Source organism: Salmo salar, chromosome 05 (assembly GCF_965601325.2).
Source record: "Salmo salar chromosome 05, fSalSal1, whole genome shotgun sequence".
Taxonomy (NCBI): domain Eukaryota; kingdom Metazoa; phylum Chordata; class Actinopteri; order Salmoniformes; family Salmonidae; genus Salmo; species Salmo salar.
In genome coordinates, this window is record NC_138295.1 from 55,111,441 (window position 1) to 55,134,904 (window position 23,464).

Genomic DNA, 23,464 nt, shown 5'->3' on the forward strand with positions numbered 1-23,464 from the left:
GCCTGTTCACCAATGACTGCGTGGCCAAGCACGCCTCCAACTCAATCACCAAGTTTGCAGATAACACAACAGTAGTAGGACTGATTACCAACAATGATGAGACAGCCTACATGGAGGAGGTGAGGGCTCTGGGAGTGTGGTACCAGGAAAATAACCTCTCACTCAACATAAAAAACAAAGGGGATGATTGTGGACTTCAGGAAACAGCGGAAGGCGCACCCCCCTATCCACATCGACGAGACCACAATGGAGAAGGTGGAAAGCTTCAAGTTCCTTGGCGTATACATCACTGACAAACTGAAATGGTCCACTCCCACAGACAGTGTGGTGAAGAAGGTGCAATAGAAATCAAAACTGGATGGTCTTCAGAGATAGAAGGGAGGGGTTGAGGGTAGAGGAAGGATAGGACAAAAAAACTCTCAAACCATGAAAAAAAAGATTCTCTGGTCTGATGAAACCAAGATTGCACTCTTTGGCCTGAATGCCAAGCGTCACATCTGGTCAAAACCTGGCACCATCCTTACGGTGAAGCACGGTGGTGGAAGCATCATGCAGTGGGGATGTTTTTCAGCGGCAGTGACTGGGAGACTAGTCAGGATCGAGGGAAAGGTGAAGGGAGCAAAGTACAGAGAGATCCTTGATAAAAAACCTGCTCCAGAGCGCTCAGGACCTCAGACTGGGGCGAAGGTTCACTGTCCAACAGGACAACGACCTTAAGCACACAGCCAAGACAATGCATGAGTGGCATCGGGATGAATGTCCTTGAGTGGCCCAGCCAGAGACTGGACTTGAACCCGATCGAACATCTCTGGAGAGACCTCTGCAGCGACGCCCCCATCCAACCTGACAGAGCTTGAGAGGATCTGTAGAAAAGAATGGGAGAAACTCCCCAAATACATGTGTGCCAAGCTTTTGGCGTCATACCCAAAAAGACTTGAGGCTGTAATCGCTGCCAAAGGTGCTTCAAGAAAGTACGGAGTAAACGTGATATTTGATGAGGGAAAGAAACTATTTAATCCATTTTAGAATAAAGCTGTAACAAAATGTGGAAAAAGCCAAGGGGTCTGAATACTTTCCGAATGCACTGTACTTCCTTTCATTTTTTTAACTGGTACCGGGTTGCCTTGATGCGAATCTTGTAAGGCTTGTGGACGTGTTCGTGAGAGACTCACCTGTCCATAGAGGTGTCATATTAGTGTTTTGGGATGTCTCATGGACTGAATAAAGCTGTACTGTAGCTCGGGCCAGCTTCCACCACAGATATCTCTAGCTGAAACAGACTGTTTTATTATGCCAATTAGTTTTCCACAGGGCCACAGAAATTGACTCAAGGCTGATTTTGTGAAATAGCACAGTTACAAATAGAAATCAAACTGGATGGACATCAGAAATAGAGGAAGGACAAAAAACAAACGAAATATAACTATTATAAAATAGATTGTGTCTGTAAAATGTGTATAATATGTATAAACTGAAAACAGAAGCCTAAGTGATATTGTTTATTAGTTTACTCCAATTGGGGGAAGGGTGGTAGGGTTTACGGGGAATAATAAAGTTATATTCTAAAAATAAGTATGTATGTGTATGTATGTATATATGTATGAATGTTAATATATATATATATATATATATATATATATATATATATATATGTATGTATGTATGTATGTATGTATGTATGTATGTATGTATGTATGTATGTATGTATGTATGTATGTATGTATGTATGTGGATATATATATTTACCCAAAAATGTATGGGGGATTGGAAATGATGCAGACAATTACACTGATGGAAGCAACAATCTATCCGCAATATTAATGCTGATCCACTCCTTTATAAAAAACATTTTTTTATAAGAGGGTTAAGGGAGTTGGACTTTTTGGAAGCAATTGAGAACATCTGTGTTGTTGATCTTAGCACGTATTGATGGTTTGAAGATGCACTATGCAGAAATCGCTCCTCCTTTTCCTGGTTGCTGAAATTTTAATAGTTTGCTAATTTGAGTTTGTGACAAAACAAGCAAGTATAGTGCAGAGAATCATTGCACATTCTAAATATTTTTTCCATAACCAAAAATGTGTTTTTTCAGCTGCTTGAAGCTGGTGTTCAAAAGTAAAAAACAAAATTTAAGCACAGGAAGCATAAAAATAGCGCACATAGAACAGATCTACCGCTTGTTAGAATTGCTTTCAATGGGAATGACATATATATGATTCACATTTCTCTGTGGATTTGGTCACATATTAAGTTACATAATGCACCCCCCTCAAAAAATTGAGTCTATCAATGAACCCCAGCGTCAATCTAAGTAGCATAATAAAGAAATAAAAATATGTCAGATTAAACTAGAGATATCTGAATCGAACGCGTCTGCGGTGGAAGGTGGGCGAGCTACAGTGGTGTTTGTCAGACCCTGAGACATCCCAAAAATCCCAAAAGTCTTCTCACGAAAATGTCTGTACCATTCAAACAGTTCGGCCTAGAAACTAATATGATCACTCTATGGAAAGATGAGACTAACATGAACATGATAGTTTTGCGGTACAAGTTTAAAAAATGAAGTTTTGTGCCTGCCCAATAAAAGGGGTTAAATATGCATCTCCTAGAATTTTAAGAAATGGGCTATAGTAGTAAAGTAGAGTATTTTATCAAATAATGTATTTTTAAAAATAATGGGTCCTAAAATTTAAGAGCTATATAAGAAAGCTCAGGAAATAAAATAGTTTTTATTTCTTTACACATATTTAACCCCATTTTTGGGGTAGGCACAGAACTCCCTCTATAGTTCCATTCATTTTTTTAACTTGGCGCAGAGCAAAACAGAGGCCACCGTCTTGTTCGTGAGAGTCTCATCTTTCCATAGAGACAGACACTTCAAAACCGTATTCCTTATGATTCATTTTTTTACTGTCTTTTTTGCCATTTATGAATATGTTATTCAATTAGTTTCTGTGGGCTATAGTAGTAAAGCCCCCTCAACGGCTTAGACTTTTAGAGGTTAACGAGAGATCACCTCAAGATAGAACTGTGGCTAACATAGGCTCAACATAGGCCCTTCATGTTTTGGTTCTTGATTTGAAATGGGCCTTCTAAAGGCTGTAACTTTGGCAAACATGAAGTCCAACTAATATAGACTTAAATGTAAACTGATATGCTTTGTGAAACAATGGGTTTCAGGCTACTAACAGCCCATCTATTTGCAAAAATGTCTAAAAACATGTTTTCACCTTGTCATTATGGGGTGTTTAGATGGGTGAGAATTTTTCATTTATTTAATCCATTTTGAATTCAGGCTGTAACACAACAAAATGTGGAGTAAATCAAGGGGCATGAATACTTTTTGCAGGAACAGTAGTTAATTATAGTAGCCTTGGTGAGTAACCCCCACACATCAGACTTTGCCATATAATCCACCCACCCAACCCATCCCTGTCCCAATCACTATCTAATAGTCCCTCTCGAGGATTGTTTAACTATTACATTGAACAAAACCCTGCTAGTGCCAGGGGTGAAAAGGTGACATTGACACAGTGTGTGTGGTTACGGATCTTCTCGTCACTGACAGGAATAGGTATCTCAGTTTGGCCTGTTATCAAACACAGGCTGACCCAAAGATTGGGTGTACCTTGGGTTGCAAGTTTTCCAGGTGGATGTTTCCCGATAGGTCTTGTACTATGCATCTGTAGGCCTCACAAAATTATGCAACCACACAATGTGTGTGTGTGTGTGTGTGTGTGTGTGTGTGTGTGTGTGTGTGTGTGTGTGTGTGTGTGTGTGTGTGTGTGTGTGTGTGTGTGTGTGTGTGTGTGTGTGTGTGTGTGTGTGTGTGTGTATTCCACATCTGTTGCTATGGGGTAATTATGTTAGGGACAATACAGGATGAATCACAATAATTGTTTTTTCCAAAATAATAGTAAGAATTGTACGCTTTGTAATGCCAATCCTGATTATAGGTAACAATCTTTCGTATGAACTGCCTACGTTTTTACACATATTATCCGTTAATTGTGGAAATGCATTAAGATTTGCAAGATTTTTTATTATATACTGAACAAAAATATATACGCAAACATGTAAAGTGTTGGTCCCATGTTTCATGAGCTGAAATAAAAGATCCCAAAAATGTTACACACGCAAAAAAAAAAAATCTCTCAAATTTTGTGCACAAATTTGTTTACATCCCTGCGAGTGAACATTTTTCCTTTGCCTACATAATCCATCCACTTGACAGGTGCGGCATATCAAGAAGCTGATTAAACAGCATGATCATTACAGAGGCGCACCTTGTGCTGGGGACAATAAAAGGCCACTCTAAAATGTGCAGTTTTGTCACACAACAAACTCAAAAGGGGTGATGATATTAATTAACAATAATTTTGTTCCGAATGTGCCAATTTTTCAACCAGACCCGCAAGGTAGATGGATTCTTTTAAATATGTTATTGAACCATAAACAGATTTGGCTCATTAATCAATACGTTCCAAATCATAAAGATCAACGCTTCAATGGAAATATATATAATCATTTATTAAGCCTACAAGCAATACAAGATTATATTATTATGGTGAGAGATTGTAATACGGTTTTAAATACCTCAATTGACCGAAAAGAAAATCACACTACAAACTATCACCCTTATGCACTTAAGAAAATCTCAGATATCGTAGATATATTGGAACTAGGCTAAATATTCTGACCTATTGAGATATACATGGCGGAGGCTCAATATAGCTAGTCGTATTGATTACTTTCTTACGTCATTCTCGATGGCACCAAAAGTTTAAAAAGTGTTGATAGGGGACAGAATGCGGTTGTCGGACCATCAAATAATTGGCGTATACATTACTGTTACAGAATGTCCACGTGGGCAAGGATGTTGTAAAAAAAATTGGATGACAAATTGTTTTTAACCAGGACAGAATATTTTATAACTGACTTTTTCCGACATAACGAACTGTAGGTATAGCAGATCCCCTTATTGTATGGGACATTTTTTGATGTGCCTTTAGAGGCCATGAAATTCAATACTCATCTTTTAAACAAAAGCAATTTAGGTCAAAATAATTCAGAGACCACCATCTTGTTCGTGAGAGTCTCATCTTTCCATAGAGACAGACACTTCAAAACCTTATTCCTTTTGATTCATTTTTTTACTGTCTTTTTTGCTGTTTATGAATATGTTACTCAATTAGTTTCTGTGGGCTATAGTAGTAAAGCCCCCTCAACGGCTTGGACTTTTAGAGGTTAACGAGAGATCACCTCAAGATAGAACTGTGGCTAACATAGGCTCAACATAGGCCCTTCATGTTTTTGGTTCTTGATTTGAAACGGGCCTTCTAAAGGCTGTAACTTTGGCAAACATGAAGTCCAACTAATACAGACTGACTTTTAAATGGGTATGCTTCGTGAAACAATAGGCTACTAACCCCAATAGGCTACTAACCCCATCTTTTTGCAAAAATGTTTTCACCTTGTCATTATGGGGTATTGTGTTCAGATGGGTGAGAATTTGAATTTTTTGAATCCATTTTGAATTCATTTTGTAACGCAACAAAATGTGGAATAAGTCAAGGGGTATGAATACTTTCTGAAGGCAGTAGTTAGTAGCCTTGGTGAGTAACCCCCACTCATCAGACTTTGCCATATAAGTTTTCCAGGTGGATGTTTCTCAATAGTTCTTGTGCTATGCATCAGTAGGCCTTACAAAATTATGCAACCAATTGACTGTGCAGATAATGAAGAAAACATGGCAGTTGGTGTTCAGTAAACAGGTACATTGTTTCGGCTTGTTTCAGCTAATTGTTCAACGTTAGTTGATTGCAAGCACTTTCATAGCAAAGCCATGGTAACAAGATTATTTGAGCAATACATCCATATAGTACTGAGGGTGTGTGTGTGTGTGTGTGTGTGTGTGTGTGTGTGTGTGTGTGTGTGTGTGTGTGTGTGTGTGTGTGTGTGTGTGTGTGTGTGTGTGTGTGTGTGTGTGTGTGTGTGTGTGTGTGCAGACTCATTATGAGATGCACCGAACTCTCCTTGGCATTTAGGGTGTTTCTGTTGTTTTGACAGTGATTGTATCATGCATGACCAGTTAACTTGTCTTGAAACCAGATCTGAACTAAAGGAGTTAGTTAGCTTTGGCTTTGATAATAGCACGTCCATGTCCATTTGCTGATTAATAATATATTAAGTTGTTTGTTTCAGTGGTTAAATATAAATCACAGTAGTTCCACAGGTCCAGTACATTTCCAACCTGTATATCTCTCTGATAGATTTTGAGCTGTTTGTTTTGCTTAACAGTGGACTTTCCAACTACTGTTATCAAGCCCGCTGGTTTCCCAACTCTACTGCTGGGAAGTAACGCACCCCACAGGGGATTCACCCCTGGAACTCCTCCCACAGATTGAGCTAACCCTAGACAGGATAAAAGCCAGGGTTGGAGAGGGAAGGCACCATTACAGACCCAGAATAAGCGGTGGAGATGTGGGTCGGCAACTTGCTGTGTCTGGCCGCTCTGGCTGTAGCCCTCTCCTTACCTACATTATCTGATGGAGCTGCACTGCTAGTGTTGTCAGCTCCTAACCTGCTGCGTGTGGGCAGTAATGAGAACATCTTTGTGGAGTCTCAGGACCATGCAGGTGGTCCCCTAAATGTTAAGATCATGGTGAAGAACCACCCTACGCAGAGCAAAGAGCTAGCCTCTAAATCAGTGGTTCTGGATCAAGCAAACAACTTCCAGGCTATGACACAACTGGTCATCCCAGAGGGGGACCACTTTGTGGACGACCCCAAGCAGAAGCAGTATGTGGTCCTGCAGGCCCAGTTCCCTGACCGCCTCCTGGAGAAGGTTGTCCTGGTCTCCTTCCAGTCTGGATACATCTTCATCCAGACTGACAAGACCATTTACACTCCGGCCAGCACCGTCTACTACAGAGTGTTCTCTATGAGTCCTGGCCTGGAGCCTCTGACCAGGGAGATATTTGTGGACAAGGAGGTCGCCAAGAACAAAGAGATCGCAGTCTCTGTGGAGATCATGACTCCTGAGAACATCACCATCTTCAGGGAGATCGTCAACCCAGACAAGGGAGTCAAATCTGGACAGTTCAATCTCCCTGAAATAGTCAGTTTCGGGACATGGCATGTAGTCACGAGGTTCCAGAGCACTCCTCAGAAGACCTTCTCATCTGACTTTGAGGTCAAGGAGTATGTTCTGCCCAGCTTTGAGGTTAGTCTGACCCCAGCTAAAGCCTTCTTCTACGTTGACGACAAAGACCTGACTGTTGACATCACCGCCAGGTATCTATACGGTAAGGAAGTGACAGGGACAGGCTATGTGGTGTTTGGTGTCATCACAACAGAGAACGAGAAAAAGAGCTTCCCTGCCTCTCTGCAGAGAGTAGAGATCAAAGAAGGTAAAGGAGTGGCTTGTCTGAAAAAGGAACACATCACACAGACTTTCCCCAACATCAATGATCTGGTCAAACAGTCCATCTTCATATCAGTCAGTGTGTTAACGGAGGGTGGGGGTGAAATGGTAGAGGCAGAGAAGAGAGGGATCCAGATTGTCACTTCGCCATACACCATCCTCTTCAAGAGAACGCCCAAATACTTCAAACCTGGCATGCCCTTCGACGTCTCGGTTTACATTACGAATCCCGACAACTCTCCAGCAAGTGGAGTGGAGATTGATGTGACTCCAGATAATGCTAAAGGGGTGACCAGGGACAACGGTTTTGCCAAAATTTCACTTAACACCGTGGCATCAGCTAAAGAGCTGGCAATCACTGTGAAGACCAAGGACCCGGCGATCCCCGACAACAGACAGGCGGAGGCCACCATGAAGGCTCTCCCCTACAGAACTTCCACCGGGAACTTTCTCCATGTCGGGGTTGACTCTAATGAGCTGAAGATTGGAGACCCCATTAAGATCAACCTGAACCTGGGACCCACCCCCATACAAATCCATGACCTTACATACATGTTCCTGAGTAGAGGTCAGCTGGTGAAAGTGGGCAGATTCAAAAGACAGGGGAACGCGCTGGTGACACTCTCAGTGCCTGTCTCCAAGGAGATGCTTCCGTCGTTCCGCATCGTAGCGTACTACCATGTGGGAGCAGACGACCTGGTGGCAGACTCTGTCTGGGTTGACATCAAGGTCTCCTGCATGGGCTCACTGAAAGTGACATCGACCAGGCCCAAGGCATCCTATGAGCCTCGTAAGGCTTTCAGTCTGACCGTCACTGGAGACCCGGGAGCTAAAGTAGGACTGGTGGCTGTAGACAAGGGAGTCTACATTCTCAACAGCAAACACCGTCTCACACAGGCCAAGATCTGGGACACCATAGAGAAGCATGATACAGGCTGTACAGCTGGAGGGGGAGCAGACAATATGGGGGTGTTCTACGATGCTGGTCTGGTATTTGAGACCAACACTGCTAAAGGGACTGGGATCAGAACAGACCCCAGCTGTCCTGTTAGTTCTAGGCGGAGACGAGCAGTGACCATCAGTGACGTCATCACTAGTATGGCCAGTAAGTACAATGGTCTGGCCAAGGAGTGTTGTGTGGACGGGATGAGGGACAACACCATGGGATATACCTGTGACAGACGGGCCCAGTACATCACAGATGGGGACGTCTGCATCCAAGCCTTCCTTGTGTGCTGCACTGAGATGGCCTCCAAGAAGACAGAATCCAAACAGGATGCACTGCTGCTTTCACGCAGTGAGGAGGATGACGATGATGAGTACATGCGGTCTGAAGACATTGTGTCTCGTAGTCAGTTCCCTGAGAGCTGGATGTGGGAGGACACCACTCTTCCTGAATGCCCTGACCAAGACAAGCACTGCGATTCCACATCTGTAATAAGGAACAACTTCCTAAAGGATTCCATCACCACCTGGCAAGTAACAGCCATCAGCCTGTCTAAAACTCATGGCATCTGTGTGGCAGATCCGTTTGAGATGATAGTTCTAAAGGAGTTCTTCATCGACCTCAAGCTGCCCTACTCAGCCGTCCGCAATGAACAGCTGGAGGTCAAAGCAATCCTCCACAACTACAGCGAAGACCCCATCACTGTGCGTGTGGAGCTGATGGAGAATGGCGAGGTGTGCAGCTCAGCAAGCAAGAAGGGTAAGTACAGGCAGGAAGTGAACATGGATGCCATGTCCACCCGGGTTGTCCCCTATGTCATCATCCCTATGAAGCTGGGCATGCACTCCATTGAGGTCAAGGCATCTGTGAAAAACTCTGGCAGCAATGACGGAGTGAAGAGAGATCTGCGCGTTGTGGCTGAGGGAGTGCTGGTTAAGAAGGAAACCAATGTACTCCTGAACCCGGCTAAACATGGTGGTGAGCAGACGTCACACATACCCAGTGGAGTGCCCCGAAACCAGGTGCCAAACTCTGAAGCTGACACACTGATCAGTGTGACAGGTGGAGAGCAGACCAGTGTGCTGGTGGAGCAGGCCATCAGTGGAGACTCTCTGGGCAGTCTGATAGTTCAGCCAGTCGGGTGTGGGGAACAGAACATGATCTACATGACCCTGCCTGTCATTGCTACACACTACCTGGACAACACCAAAAAGTGGGAGGATATTGGCCTGGACAAACGGAACACAGCCATCAAGTACATCAACATCGGTTACCAACGTGAGCTGGCCTACCGTAAAGAAGATGGCTCCTACGCTGCCTGGGTCCAAAGACAGAGCAGCACCTGGCTGACAGCATACGTGGTGAAGGTGTTTGCCATGTCCAGTACATTAATCAGTGTTCAGGAAAACGTGCTCTGTAGTGCTGTCAAGTGGCTGATCCTGAACACACAACAGCCAGATGGCATCTTCAATGAGTTTGCTCCTGTCATTCACGCAGAGATGACGGGTAACGTGAGGGGATCGGACAATGACGCCTCCATGACAGCTTTTGTTCTCATCGCCATGCAGGAAGCAAGCTTACTGTGTGAGCAGTCTGTCAACAGCCTACCAGGCAGTATGGTTAAGGCAGTAGCGTACCTCGAGAAGCGTCTGCCCCACCTGACTAACCCTTATGCTGTAGCTATGACCTCCTATGCTCTGGCCAATGCAGAGAAACTCAACAAGGAGACGCTACTGAAGTTCGCCTCTCCACAGCTGGACCACTGGCCTGTCCCTGGTGGTCACCAGTACACACTGGAGGCCACGTCGTACGCCCTGCTTGCCCTGGTCAAGGTGAAGGCCTTCGAAGAGGCCGGTCCCGTAGTCAGGTGGCTCAACAAGCAGAAGAAGGTGGGAGGGGGATACGGATCCACACAGTCCACCATCATGGTGTTCCAGGCTGTGGCTGAGTATTGGAGCCACGTGAAGGACCTGAAAGACTTTGACTTGGACATCAACCTAGAGGTGGCCGGCAGGGCATCAGTCACCAAGTGGTCCATCAACAACAAGAACCAGTTCCACACTCGTACAGACAAGGTCAAGTCCATAGACAAGGACTTGACTGTAAAAGCCTCAGGAAATGGTGAGGCGACCTTGTCAGTGGTGACCCTGTACTATGCCCTGCCAGAGGAAAAGGACAGTGACTGTGAAAGCTTTGACCTCTCTGTCACCCTCACTAAGATGGACAAAACAAGCCACGAGGACGCCAAGGAGTCATTTATGCTCACTATTGAGGTGTTGTATCGTAACTCAGAGAGAGATGCGACCATGTCTATTCTGGACATCGGCTTGCTGACCGGCTTCATTGTAGACACAGACGATCTGAAAAGGTTGTCCAAGGGGAGGGAGCGCTACATAGAGAAGTTTGAGATGGACAAAGTTCTGTCTGAAAGAGGATCTCTCATCCTATATCTGGACAAGGTGTCTCATAAGTTAGAAGACAGAATATCCTTTAAGATCCACAGAGTACAGGAAGTGGGAGTTCTACAGCCAGCTGCCATCTCTGTATATGAATACTACAACCAGAAGCACTGTGTGAAGTTCTACCACCCACAGAGGGAGGGTGGTACTCTGAGCAGACTGTGTCTTGGAGACGTGTGCACGTGTGCGGAAGAGAGCTGCAGTATGCAGAAGAAAGGTGAGCCAGATGTCCAACGCATAGACAAAGCCTGCGGCGCGGGACTGGATTACGTTTACAAAGCTACGGTGGTGGACTCGAAGCTGACGACACACACAGATACTTACACCATGAAGATCGATTTGGTCGTCAAGCCAGGTACTGACGAGGGAGTGGAGGGGAAGAATCGTGACTTCATGGGACTATCCTACTGTAGAGATGTTCTGGGTCTAAAACAGGACAAAACATACATGATTATGGGGAAGTCTGAAGACCTGCACAGAGTGGAGGATAAAGGACTGTTGCAGTACAAGTATGTCCTAGGTGAACAGACATGGATAGAGTACTGGCCCTCACAACAAGAGTGCACATCCAGAAACTACAGAGAAGTCTGTCTGGGCATTGATGAGTTCATCAATCAGATCACAACCTTCGGCTGCCCTGTTTAGTTTCTCTTCTTGCTTTGTTAAATTTAAAATGTTTTAATATTGCAATCCAGGTTGCATGCCCTGTCATAACTCATTGTAACCTATAGAGTGTATGGAGATGAGTTTGCACACTTGGAATATATTCTGTTAGAAACTGACCAGTAAATTATGTACACCGTGGATAAATAATTTTCTCTTGAAAGTTAACATATGATGATGACGACTGCAAATGTCACACTTAAACCTTTAAGTGTACCATTTGTAGTTGTCATCGTCATTGATTACAATGACATGGTCACATTACTATGACATGGTCACCTCACTCTCTTCTTGGCTTTATTTTAGCACTAAAATGACCCTGCCTGCTGTAATAAGCATGAAAGAAATGCATTAAAGAAACATATTGTCTAATTCCTTTGTGTGCATATCACCAGTCATTATGGGGATTTAATTGTTAATTGGTTTTAAACACCATGCAAAGACATTTAAGTTTAAGGTTGAGTGGGATGGTAACTGTTTTTGTTCACTATTTGAGCACCAAAATGTCCAAATATCTCATTCTGGTCCATATGGCAAGTCAGTCAGAGTACTAAATATCTTTCAGCACTTCATCATTGTTTTTACCAAATGCGATCAGGATTAGCAAACATTTCTCCTGCCCCATATGGCACTAAGCAAATAAGATGAACTGTATAGAAATTAGTCAGGGTAATAGACACTTTCATCACTGCTTTTACCGATGTGGAAACTTGTTTATAGAAACAAGATTATTTATAATCAGTGGTTAATTTATTATGAACAAGGTTTTGACAAAAGGGTTGCAGACAAAGGACACTGATCCTTACCAGGAGGAAGTGTGTCTCCGTCACTGAGCTTTTGTTTTACAGACATGTCATCATGGGAGATATGCAGTATGTATTTTAGCAGACAACAGTACTAGTGGGATCACACACACACATGTGTGCACACACACACACACTGATGCGGAACCTTTCATGTCAGCCTTGGGGATGACACAGCTAGAGGGCTCTGAGTGTTTGAAGGACATTTCAGTCTCAATCGGTGAAGATTAAAGACAAAAACACCAATAATCACCCCACATTAACCATAGCCCAACATCCTCATTCTCTTCCTGAACCCAGATGACAAAGCCTGGTGCTAACATGCGTCCATTGGCGTGATTTTGTCAACATTCTAATTGTGTCCACATTTTTTGACAGGTGTAGACAATCAAAATACACATTGTGAACTAATTGTAATCAGATCTTTCTGACCACATCCGGAGGTAGTCAGGCATGCATTGAATTTTTTGTATTCTTTTTTGGACCATTATTTAACTAGGCAAGTCAGTTATTAAGAACAAATTCTTATTGACAATGATGGCCTACACTGCATTGTATCTGGACATCTTACAAGTGTACAGATCTGGTTGGTAAAACAATTTAACTCATCAATATACTGTAGCAAAAGTAAAATTATTGACTAAGCATGACATTATTTTGAACAATAACTCTCTTTAATTTTATTTAACTAGGCAGTTAAGAACAGTTAAGAACATATTCTTATTTTCAATGATGGCCTAGGAACAGTGTGCCTTGTTCAGGGGCAGAACAGATTTTTTGACCTTGTCAGCTCGGGGATTCGATCTTGCAACCTTTTGGTTACATGTCCAACACTAACCACTAGGCTACATGCCCATGGAAGGACCAGGAAATCTGGTCACAATGCCGAGAGAATGGAAAGATAACACATTGTAATACTATTTATTATTTTAACAAACCTAACGCAATGGTAAATCTAAGAGTAGGTAATATTGCTACAGGTTCAGGTTTGTGTCAAAAATATTTTTGCTATCTTCCCTATCACAATTATCGGCTCACTTGCTGGAGTTGGCACAAAAGGGCTGAGTTTTGATGAGTAAACTAGTTGTCGGTGTGTCGAGGCTTGGCCCCTCACTGGCCAATCAGAACATGCTCCATGGCGAAATGTGTGGTTGCTTGAGGTTATGTATTTACAGTTTTTTATGTATTGCCATGGAATCAACTCCAATTCCAATGTTAGTCCGTTATAGTTTGTTAAATGGCGTACATAAACAAAATAACAAACTATAGACCTATCCTATCTTTGTTAAATAGGCTAACTAGAACCAGTTTGCACATTGTTCTAAGTAATTGCATGGCCTCTATATCATTCACACTGATATAGGGGCTAGGCCTACTGTAAACTGCATTATGGCTGAGCATGGACATGCCAAACATTGTCAATAGGCAAGATTAAATTCATTACTGATGAGGCCTAAAAAGAGAACAAATAATTTGAATCAAATTCTAATCAAAACTAAACAAATTGTTTTAAATAGGAAAATGGTATGTTTGAATCAATGTCATTGTTTCAACGTCATAGCTTGAGTAAAATAACATACAGTTCCAGTCAAAAGTTTGGACACACCTACTCATTCATGGGTTTTTCTTTATTTTTACTATTTTCTACATTGTAGAATAATAGTGAAACATCAAAACTATTAAATAACACTTATGGAATCATGTAGTAAGCAAAAAAGTGTTAAACAAATCTAAATATATTTTAGATTTGAGGTTCCATATTAGCCACCCTTTGCCTCGATGACAACTTTGCACTCTCTTGGCATTCTCTCAACCAGCTTCACCTAGAATGCATTTCAATTAACAGGTATGCATTGTTAAAAGTTAATTTGTGGAATTGCTTTCCTTCTTAATGAGTTTGAGCCAATCAGTTGTGTTGTGACAAGGTAGGGTTGGTATACAGAAGATAGCCCTGTTTGGTAAAAGACCACGTCCATATTATGGCAAGAACAGTTCAAATTAGCAAAGAGAAACGACAGTCCATCATTACTTTAGGACATGAAGGTCAGTCAATCCAGAATTTATTTTTAACTGGTACCGGGTTGCCTTCAGGCAAGTCTTGTAAGGCTTGTGGACGTGTTCGTGAGAGACTGACCTATCCATAGAGGTGTCATATTAGTGTTTGTGAAAATGCTTTTTTTTGGGATGTCTCATTGACTGACAAATACTGCTGTACTGTAGCTCGGACAGCTTCCACCACAGATATCTCTAGCTTAAACAGACTGTTTTATTATGCCAATTAGATTTCCACAGGGCCACAGAAATTGGATGGACATCAGAAATCGAGGAAGGACTAAAAACAAAAGAAATATAACTATTGTAAAATAGATTGTGTCTGTAAAATGTGTATAATATGTATAAACTGAAGGTAGAAGCCTAAGTGTTATTGTTTATTAGTTTACTCCAATTGGGGGAAGGGTGCTAGGATTTGCGGGGCATAATAAAGGTATATTCAAAAAAAAAAGTTTGTATATGTATGTATGTATGTATGTATGTATGTATGTATGTATGTATGCATGTATGTATGTATGTATGTATGTATGTATGTATGTATGTATGTATGTATGTATGTATGTATGTATGCATGTATATATGTATGTGTATGTATGTATAAATGTGAATATGTATATATATATATATATATATATATATATATATATATATATATATATTAATTCCAATCCCTCATATATTTTCTGGGTAAATATATATATCCATATACATACATGCATACATGCACGTAAATAAGTATATTTTCCATAACCAAAAATATTGTATTTTCAGCTGCTTGAAGCTGGTGTTCAAAACCAAAAGTAAAAAACAAAACTTAAGCACAGGAAGCATAAAAATAGCGCACATAGAACAGATCTACCACTTCTTAGAACTGCTTTCAATGAGAATGACAGATCGATGACTCACATTTCGCTGTGGATTTGGTCACATATTAAGTTACATAATGCATCCCCCCCAAAAATTAATGAACCCCAGCGTCAATCTAAGTAGCATAATAAAGAAATCAAATTCAAAATCTGTCTGTTTAAACTAGAGATATTTGCATCAAATGCGTCTCAATCCACCGCATCTGCCTATAGCGGCCTTACCCATCTGCGGTTGAAGGTGGCCGAGCTACAGCGGTGTTTGTGAGACCCTGAGACATCCCAAAAAATGGTCTTCTCACAAAAATATCTGTAGAGTCCAAACAGTTTGGCCTACAAACTACTATGATCATCCTATTGAAGGATGAGACTCTAAAGAACATGATGGTTTTGCGGTACCAGTTTAAAAAATGAGGTTTTGTGCCTGCCCAATAAAAGGGGTTAAATAGGCATCTCCTAGAATTTTAAGAAATGGGCTATAGTAGTAAAGGCCAAATTCAATCTAAAGGGGTCTTAAAATTTAAGAGCTATATAAGAAAGATCAGGAAATAAAATTGTTTTTAGTTCTTTACACGTATTTAACCCCATTTTTTGGGAAGGCACATTTGTACTTCCATTCATTTTCTTAACTGGTACCGGTCACCTTCAGACAAGGCCAGTGATACTTGTCGCAGAGCAAAACAGAGGCCACCGTCTTGTTCGTGAAAGTCTCATCTTTCCATAGAGACAGACACTTCAAAACCTTATTCCTTATGATTCATTTTTTTACTGTCTGTTTTTGCCTTTTATGAATGTGTTATTCAATTAGTTTCTGTGGGCTATAGTAGTAAAGCCCCCTCAACGGCTTGGACTTTTAGAGGTTAACGAGAGATCACCTCAAGATAGAACTGTGGCTAACATAGGCTCAACATAGGCCCTTCATGTTTTTGGTTCTTGGTTTGTAACGGGCCTTCTAAAGGCTGTAACTTTGGCAAACAGGAAGTCCAACTAATACAGACTGACTTTTAAATGGGTATGCTTGGGTGAAACTATAGGTTCCAGGCTACTAACCCCATCTTTTTGCAAAAGTGTTTTCACCTTGTCATTATGGGGTATTGTGTTCAGATGGGTGAAAACTTGCATTTTTTTAATCCATTTTGAATTAATTTTCTAACGCAAAAAATGTGGAGTAAATCAAGGGGTATGAATACTTTCAGAAGGTACAGTAGTTAGTAGCCTTGGTGAGTAACCCCCACTCATCAGACTTTGCCATATAAGTTTTCCAGGTGGATGTTTCTCAATAGTTCTTGTGCTATGCATCAGTAGGCCTTACAAAAATTAGGCAACCACTTGACTGTGCAGATAATGAAGTAAACATGGCAGTTGGTGTTCAGTAAACAGGTACATTGTTTCGGCTTGTTTCAGCTAATTGTTCAACGTTAGTTGATTGCAAGCACTTTCATAGCAAAGCCATGGTAACAAGATTATTTGAGCAATACATCCATATAGTACTGAGGGTGTGTGTGTGTGTGTGTGTGTGTGTGTGTGTGTGTGTGTGTGTGTGTGTGTGTGTGTGTGTGTGTGTGTGTGTGTGTGTGTGTGTGTGTGTGTGTGTGTGTGTGTGTGTGTGTGTGTGTGTGTGTGTGCAGACTCATTATGAGATGCACCGAACTCTCCTTGGCATTTAGGGTGTTTCTGTTGTTTTGACAGTGATTGTATCATGCATGACCAGTTAACTTGTCTTGAAACCAGATCTGAACTAAAGGAGTTAGTTAGCTTTGGCTTTGATAATAGCACGTCCATGTCCATTTGCTGATTAATAATATATTAAGTTGTTTGTTTCAGTGGTTAAATATAAATCACAGTAGTTCCACAGGTCCAGTACATTTCCAACCTGTATATCTCTCTGATAGATTTTGAGCTGTTTGTTTTGCTTAACAGTGGACTTTCCAACTACTGTTATCAAGCCCGCTGGTTTCCCAACTCTACTGCTGGGAAGTAACGCACCCCACAGGGGATTCACCCCTGGAACTCCTCCCACAGATTGAGCTGACCCTAGACAGGATAAAAGCCAGGGTTGGAGAGGGAAGGCACTATTACAGACCCAGAATAAGCGGTGGAGATGTGGGTCGGCAACTTGCTGTGTCTGGCCGCTCTGGCTGTAGCCCTCTCCTTACCTACATTATCTGATGGAGCTGCACTGCTAGTGTTGTCAGCTCCTAACCTGCTGCGTGTGGGCAGTAATGAGAACATCTTTGTGGAGTCTCAGGACCATGCAGGTGGTCCCCTAAATGTTAAGATCATGGTGAAGAACCACCCTACGCAGAGCAAAGAGCTAGCCTCTAAATCAGTGGTTCTGGATCAAGCAAACAACTTCCAGGCTATGACACAACTGGTCATCCCAGAGGGGGACCACTTTGTGGACGACCCCAAGCAGAAGCAGTATGTGGTCCTGCAGGCCCAGTTCCCTGACCGCCTCCTGGAGAAGGTTGTCCTGGTCTCCTTCCAGTCTGGATACATCTTCATCCAGACTGACAAGACCATTTACACTCCGGCCAGCACCGTCTACTACAGAGTGTTCTCTATGAGTCCTGGCCTGGAGCCTCTGACCAGGGAGATATTTGTGGACAAGGAGGTCGCCAAGAACAAAGAGATCGCAGTCTCTGTGGAGATCATGACTCCTGAGAACATCACCATCTTCAGGGAGATCGTCAACCCAGACAAGGGAGTCAAATCTGGACAGTTCAATCTCCCTGAAATAGTCAGTTTCGGGACATGGCATGTAGTCACGAGGTTCCAGAGCACTCCTCAGAAGACCTTCTCATCTGACTTTGAGGTCAAGGAGTATGTTCTGCCCAGCTTTGAGGTTAGTCTGACCCCAGCTAAAGCCTTCTTCTACGTTGACGACAAAGACCTGACTGTTGACATCACCGCCAGGTATCTATACGGTAAGGAAGTGACAGGGACAGGCTATGTGGTGTTTGGTGTCATCACAACAGAGAACGAGAAAAAGAGCTTCCCTGCCTCTCTGCAGAGAGTAGAGATCAAAGAAGGTAAAGGAGTGGCTTGTCTGAAAAAGGAACACATCACACAGACTTTCCCCAACATCAATGATCTGGTCAAACAGTCCATCTTCATATCAGTCAGTGTGTTAACGGAGGGTGGGGGTGAAATGGTAGAGGCAGAGAAGAGAGGGATCCAGATTGTCACTTCGCCATACACCATCCTCTTCAAGAGAACGCCCAAATACTTCAAACCTGGCATGCCCTTCGACGTCTCGGTTTACATTACGAATCCCGACAACTCTCCAGCAAGTGGAGTGGAGATTGATGTGACTCCAGATAATGCTAAAGGGGTGACCAGGGACAACGGTTTTGCCAAAATTTCACTTAACACCGTGGCATCAGCTAAAGAGCTGGCAATCACTGTGAAGACCAAGGACCCGGCGATCCCCGACAACAGACAGGCGGAGGCCACCATGAAGGCTCTCCCCTACAGAACTTCCACCGGGAACTTTCTCCATGTCGGGGTTGACTCTAATGAGCTGAAGATTGGAGACCCCATTAAGATCAACCTGAACCTGGGACCCACCCCCATACAAATCCATGACCTTACATACATGTTCCTGAGTAGAGGTCAGCTGGTGAAAGTGGGCAGATTCAAAAGACAGGGGAACGCGCTGGTGACACTCTCAGTGCCTGTCTCCAAGGAGATGCTTCCGTCGTTCCGCATCGTAGCGTACTACCATGTGGGAGCAGACGACCTGGTGGCAGACTCTGTCTGGGTTGACATCAAGGTCTCCTGCATGGGCTCACTGAAAGTGACATCGACCAGGCCCAAGGCATCCTATGAGCCTCGTAAGGCTTTCAGTCTGACCGTCACTGGAGACCCGGGAGCTAAAGTAGGACTGGTGGCTGTAGACAAGGGAGTCTACATTCTCAACAGCAAACACCGTCTCACACAGGCCAAGATCTGGGACACCATAGAGAAGCATGATACAGGCTGTACAGCTGGAGGGGGAGCAGACAATATGGGGGTGTTCTACGATGCTGGTCTGGTATTTGAGACCAACACTGCTAAAGGGACTGGGATCAGAACAGACCCCAGCTGTCCTGTTAGTTCTAGGCGGAGACGAGCAGTGACCATCAGTGACGTCATCACTAGTATGGCCAGTAAGTACAATGGTCTGGCCAAGGAGTGTTGTGTGGACGGGATGAGGGACAACACCATGGGATATACCTGTGACAGACGGGCCCAGTACATCACAGATGGGGACGTCTGCATCCAAGCCTTCCTTGTGTGCTGCACTGAGATGGCCTCCAAGAAGACAGAATCCAAACAGGATGCACTGCTGCTTTCACGCAGTGAGGAGGATGACGATGATGAGTACATGCGGTCTGAAGACATTGTGTCTCGTAGTCAGTTCCCTGAGAGCTGGATGTGGGAGGACACCACTCTTCCTGAATGCCCTGACCAAGACAAGCACTGCGATTCCACATCTGTAATAAGGAACAACTTCCTAAAGGATTCCATCACCACCTGGCAAATAACAGCCATCAGCCTGTCTAAAACTCATGGCATCTGTGTGGCAGATCCGTTTGAGATGATAGTTCTAAAGGAGTTCTTCATCGACCTCAAGCTGCCCTACTCAGCCGTCCGCAATGAACAGCTGGAGGTCAAAGCAATCCTCCACAACTACAGCGAAGACCCCATCACTGTGCGTGTGGAGCTGATGGAGAATGGCGAGGTGTGCAGCTCAGCAAGCAAGAAGGGTAAGTACAGGCAGGAAGTGAACATGGATGCCATGTCCACCCGGGTTGTCCCCTATGTCATCATCCCTATGAAGCTGGGCATGCACTCCATTGAGGTCAAGGCATCTGTGAAAAACTCTGGCAGCAATGACGGAGTGAAGAGAGATCTGCGCGTTGTGGCTGAGGGAGTGCTGGTTAAGAAGGAAACCAATGTACTCCTGAACCCGGCTAAACATGGTGGTGAGCAGACGTCACACATACCCAGTGGAGTGCCCCGAAACCAGGTGCCAAACTCTGAAGCTGACACACTGATCAGTGTGACAGGTGGAGAGCAGACCAGTGTGCTGGTGGAGCAGGCCATCAGTGGAGACTCTCTGGGCAGTCTGATAGTTCAGCCAGTCGGGTGTGGGGAACAGAACATGATCTACATGACCCTGCCTGTCATTGCTACACACTACCTGGACAACACCAAAAAGTGGGAGGATATTGGCCTGGACAAACGGAACACAGCCATCAAGTACATCAACATCGGTTACCAACGTGAGCTGGCCTACCGTAAAGAAGATGGCTCCTACGCTGCCTGGGTCCAAAGACAGAGCAGCACCTGGCTGACAGCATACGTGGTGAAGGTGTTTGCCATGTCCAGTACATTAATCAGTGTTCAGGAAAAAGTGCTCTGTAGTGCTGTCAAGTGGCTGATCCTGAACACACAACAGCCAGATGGCATCTTCAATGAGTTTGCTCCTGTCATTCACGCAGAGATGACGGGTAACGTGAGGGGATCGGACAATGACGCCTCCATGACAGCTTTTGTTCTCATCGCCATGCAGGAAGCAAGCTTACTGTGTGAGCAGTCTGTCAACAGCCTACCAGGCAGTATGGTTAAGGCAGTAGCGTACCTCGAGAAGCGTCTGCCCCACCTGACTAACCCTTATGCTGTAGCTATGACCTCCTATGCTCTGGCCAATGCAGAGAAACTCAACAAGGAGACGCTACTGAAGTTCGCCTCTCCACAGCTGGACCACTGGCCTGTCCCTGGTGGTCACCAGTACACACTGGAGGCCACGTCGTACGCCCTGCTTGCCCTGGTCAAGGTGAAGGCCTTCGAAGAGGCCGGTCCCGTAGTCAGGTGGCTCAACAAGCAGAAGAAGGTGGGAGGGGGATACGGATCCACACAGTCCACCATCATGGTGTTCCAGGCTGTGGCTGAGTATTGGAGCCACGTGAAGGACCTGAAAGACTTTGACTTGGACATCAACCTAGAGGTGGCCGGCAGGGCATCAGTCACCAAGTGGTCCATCAACAACAAGAACCAGTTCCACACTCGTACAGACAAGGTCAAGTCCATAGACAAGGACTTGACTGTAAAAGCCTCAGGAAATGGTGAGGCGACCTTGTCAGTGGTAACCCTGTACTATGCCCTGCCAGAGGAAAAGGACAGTGACTGTGAAAGCTTTGACCTCTCTGTCACCCTCACTAAGATGGACAAAACAAGCCACGAGGACGCCAAGGAGTCATTTATGCTCACTATTGAGGTGTTGTATCGTAACTCAGAGAGAGATGCGACCATGTCTATTCTGGACATCGGCTTGCTGACCGGCTTCATTGTAGACACAGACGATCTGAAAAGGTTGTCCAAGGGGAGGGAGCGCTACATAGAGAAGTTTGAGATGGACAAAGTTCTGTCTGAAAGAGGATCTCTCATCCTATATCTGGACAAGGTGTCTCATAAGTTAGAAGACAGAATATCCTTTAAGATCCACAGAGTACAGGAAGTGGGAGTTCTACAGCCAGCTGCCATCTCTGTATATGAATACTACAACCAGAAGCACTGTGTGAAGTTCTACCACCCACAGAGGGAGGGTGGTACTCTGAGCAGACTGTGTCTTGGAGACGTGTGCACGTGTGCGGAAGAGAGCTGCAGTATGCAGAAGAAAGGTGAGCCAGATGTCCAACGCATAGACAAAGCCTGCGGCGCGGGACTGGATTACGTTTACAAAGCTACGGTGGTGGACTCGAAGCTGACGACACACACAGATACTTACACCATGAAGATCGATTTGGTCGTCAAGCCAGGTACTGACGAGGGAGTGGAGGGGAAGAATCGTGACTTCATGGGACTATCCTACTGTAGAGATGTTCTGGGTCTAAAACAGGACAAAACATACATGATTATGGGGAAGTCTGAAGACCTGCACAGAGTGGAGGATAAAGGACTGTTGCAGTACAAGTATGTCCTAGGTGAACAGACATGGATAGAGTACTGGCCCTCACAACAAGAGTGCACATCCAGAAACTACAGAGAAGTCTGCCTGGGCATTGATGAGTTCATCAATCAGATCACAACCTTCGGCTGCCCTGTTTAGTTTCTCTTCTTGCTTTGTTAAATTTAAAATGTTTTAATATTGCAATCCAGGTTGCATGCCCTGTCATAACTCATTGTAACCTATAGAGTGTATGGAGATGAGTTTGCACACTTGGAATATATTCTGTTAGAAACTGACCAGTAAATTATGTACACCGTGGATAAATAATTTTCTCTTGAAAGTTAACATATGATGATGACGACTGCAAATGTCACACTTAAACCTTTAAGTGTACCATTTGTAGTTGTCATCGTCATTGATTACAATGACATGGTCACATTACTATGACATGGTCACCTCACTCTCTTCTTGGCTTTATTTTAGCACTAAAATGACCCTGCCTGCTGTAATAAGCATGAAAGAAATGCATTAAAGAAACATATTGTCTAATTCCTTTGTGTGCATATCACCAGTCATTATGGGGATTTAATTGTTAATTGGTTTTAAACACCATGCAAAGACATTTAAGTTTAAGGTTGAGTGGGATGGTAACTGTTTTTGTTCACTATTTGAGCACCAAAATGTCCAAATATCTCATTCTGGTCCATATGGCAAGTCAGTCAGAGTACTAAATATCTTTCAGCACTTCATCATTGTTTTTACCAAATGCGATCAGGATTAGCAAACATTTCTCCTGCCCCATATGGCACTAAGCAAATAAGATGAACTGTATAGAAATTAGTCAGGGTAATAGACACTTTCATCACTGCTTTTACCGATGTGGAAACTTGTTTATAGAAACAAGATTATTTATAATCAGTGGTTAATTTATTATGAACAAGGTTTTGACAAAAGGGTTGCAGACAAAGGACACTGATCCTTACCAGGAGGAAGTGTGTCTCCGTCACTGAGCTTTTGTTTTACAGACATGTCATCATGGGAGATATGCAGTATGTATTTTAGCAGACAACAGTACTAGTGGGATCACACACACACACGTGTGCACACACACACACACTGATGCGGAACCTTTCATGTCAGCCTTGGGGATGACACAGCTAGAGGGCTCTGAGTGTTTGAAGGACATTTCAGTCTCAATCGGTGAAGATTAAAGACAAAAACACCAATAATCACCCCACATTAACCATAGCCCAACATCCTCATTCTCTTCCTGAACCCAGATGACAAAGCCTGGTGCTAACATGCGTCCATTGGC

At 43.6% G+C, this 23,464-nt stretch overlaps 2 protein-coding genes across 2 annotated transcripts; both read left to right on the forward strand.

Moving 5' to 3' along the window:
* Positions 1 to 6,438: 6,438 nt before the first annotated feature.
* On the forward strand, positions 6,439 to 11,866 carry LOC106605127 (complement C3). Its single transcript, XM_045718374.2, has one exon. It carries the CDS (start codon positions 6,482 to 6,484, stop codon positions 11,474 to 11,476), a length of 4,995 nt encoding a protein of 1,664 aa, XP_045574330.2. The 5' UTR covers positions 6,439 to 6,481; the 3' UTR covers positions 11,477 to 11,866.
* A 5,404-nt stretch (positions 11,867 to 17,270) lies between these two features.
* LOC106597357 (complement C3) lies at positions 17,271 to 22,698 on the forward strand. The gene has a single exon (XM_045718375.2). The coding sequence runs from the start codon at positions 17,314 to 17,316 to the stop codon at positions 22,306 to 22,308; it is 4,995 nt and encodes a 1,664-aa protein (XP_045574331.1). The 5' UTR covers positions 17,271 to 17,313; the 3' UTR covers positions 22,309 to 22,698.
* The last annotated feature ends 766 nt before the right edge of the window (positions 22,699 to 23,464 follow it).

What these genes read in the sequence shown, in the direction of transcription:
- LOC106605127 (XM_045718374.2), top strand. Translation starts at nt 6,482, where the DNA reads ATGTGGGTCGGCAACTTGCTGTGTCTGGCCGCTCTGGCTGTAGCCCTC.
- LOC106597357 (XM_045718375.2), top strand. Translation starts at nt 17,314, where the DNA reads ATGTGGGTCGGCAACTTGCTGTGTCTGGCCGCTCTGGCTGTAGCCCTC.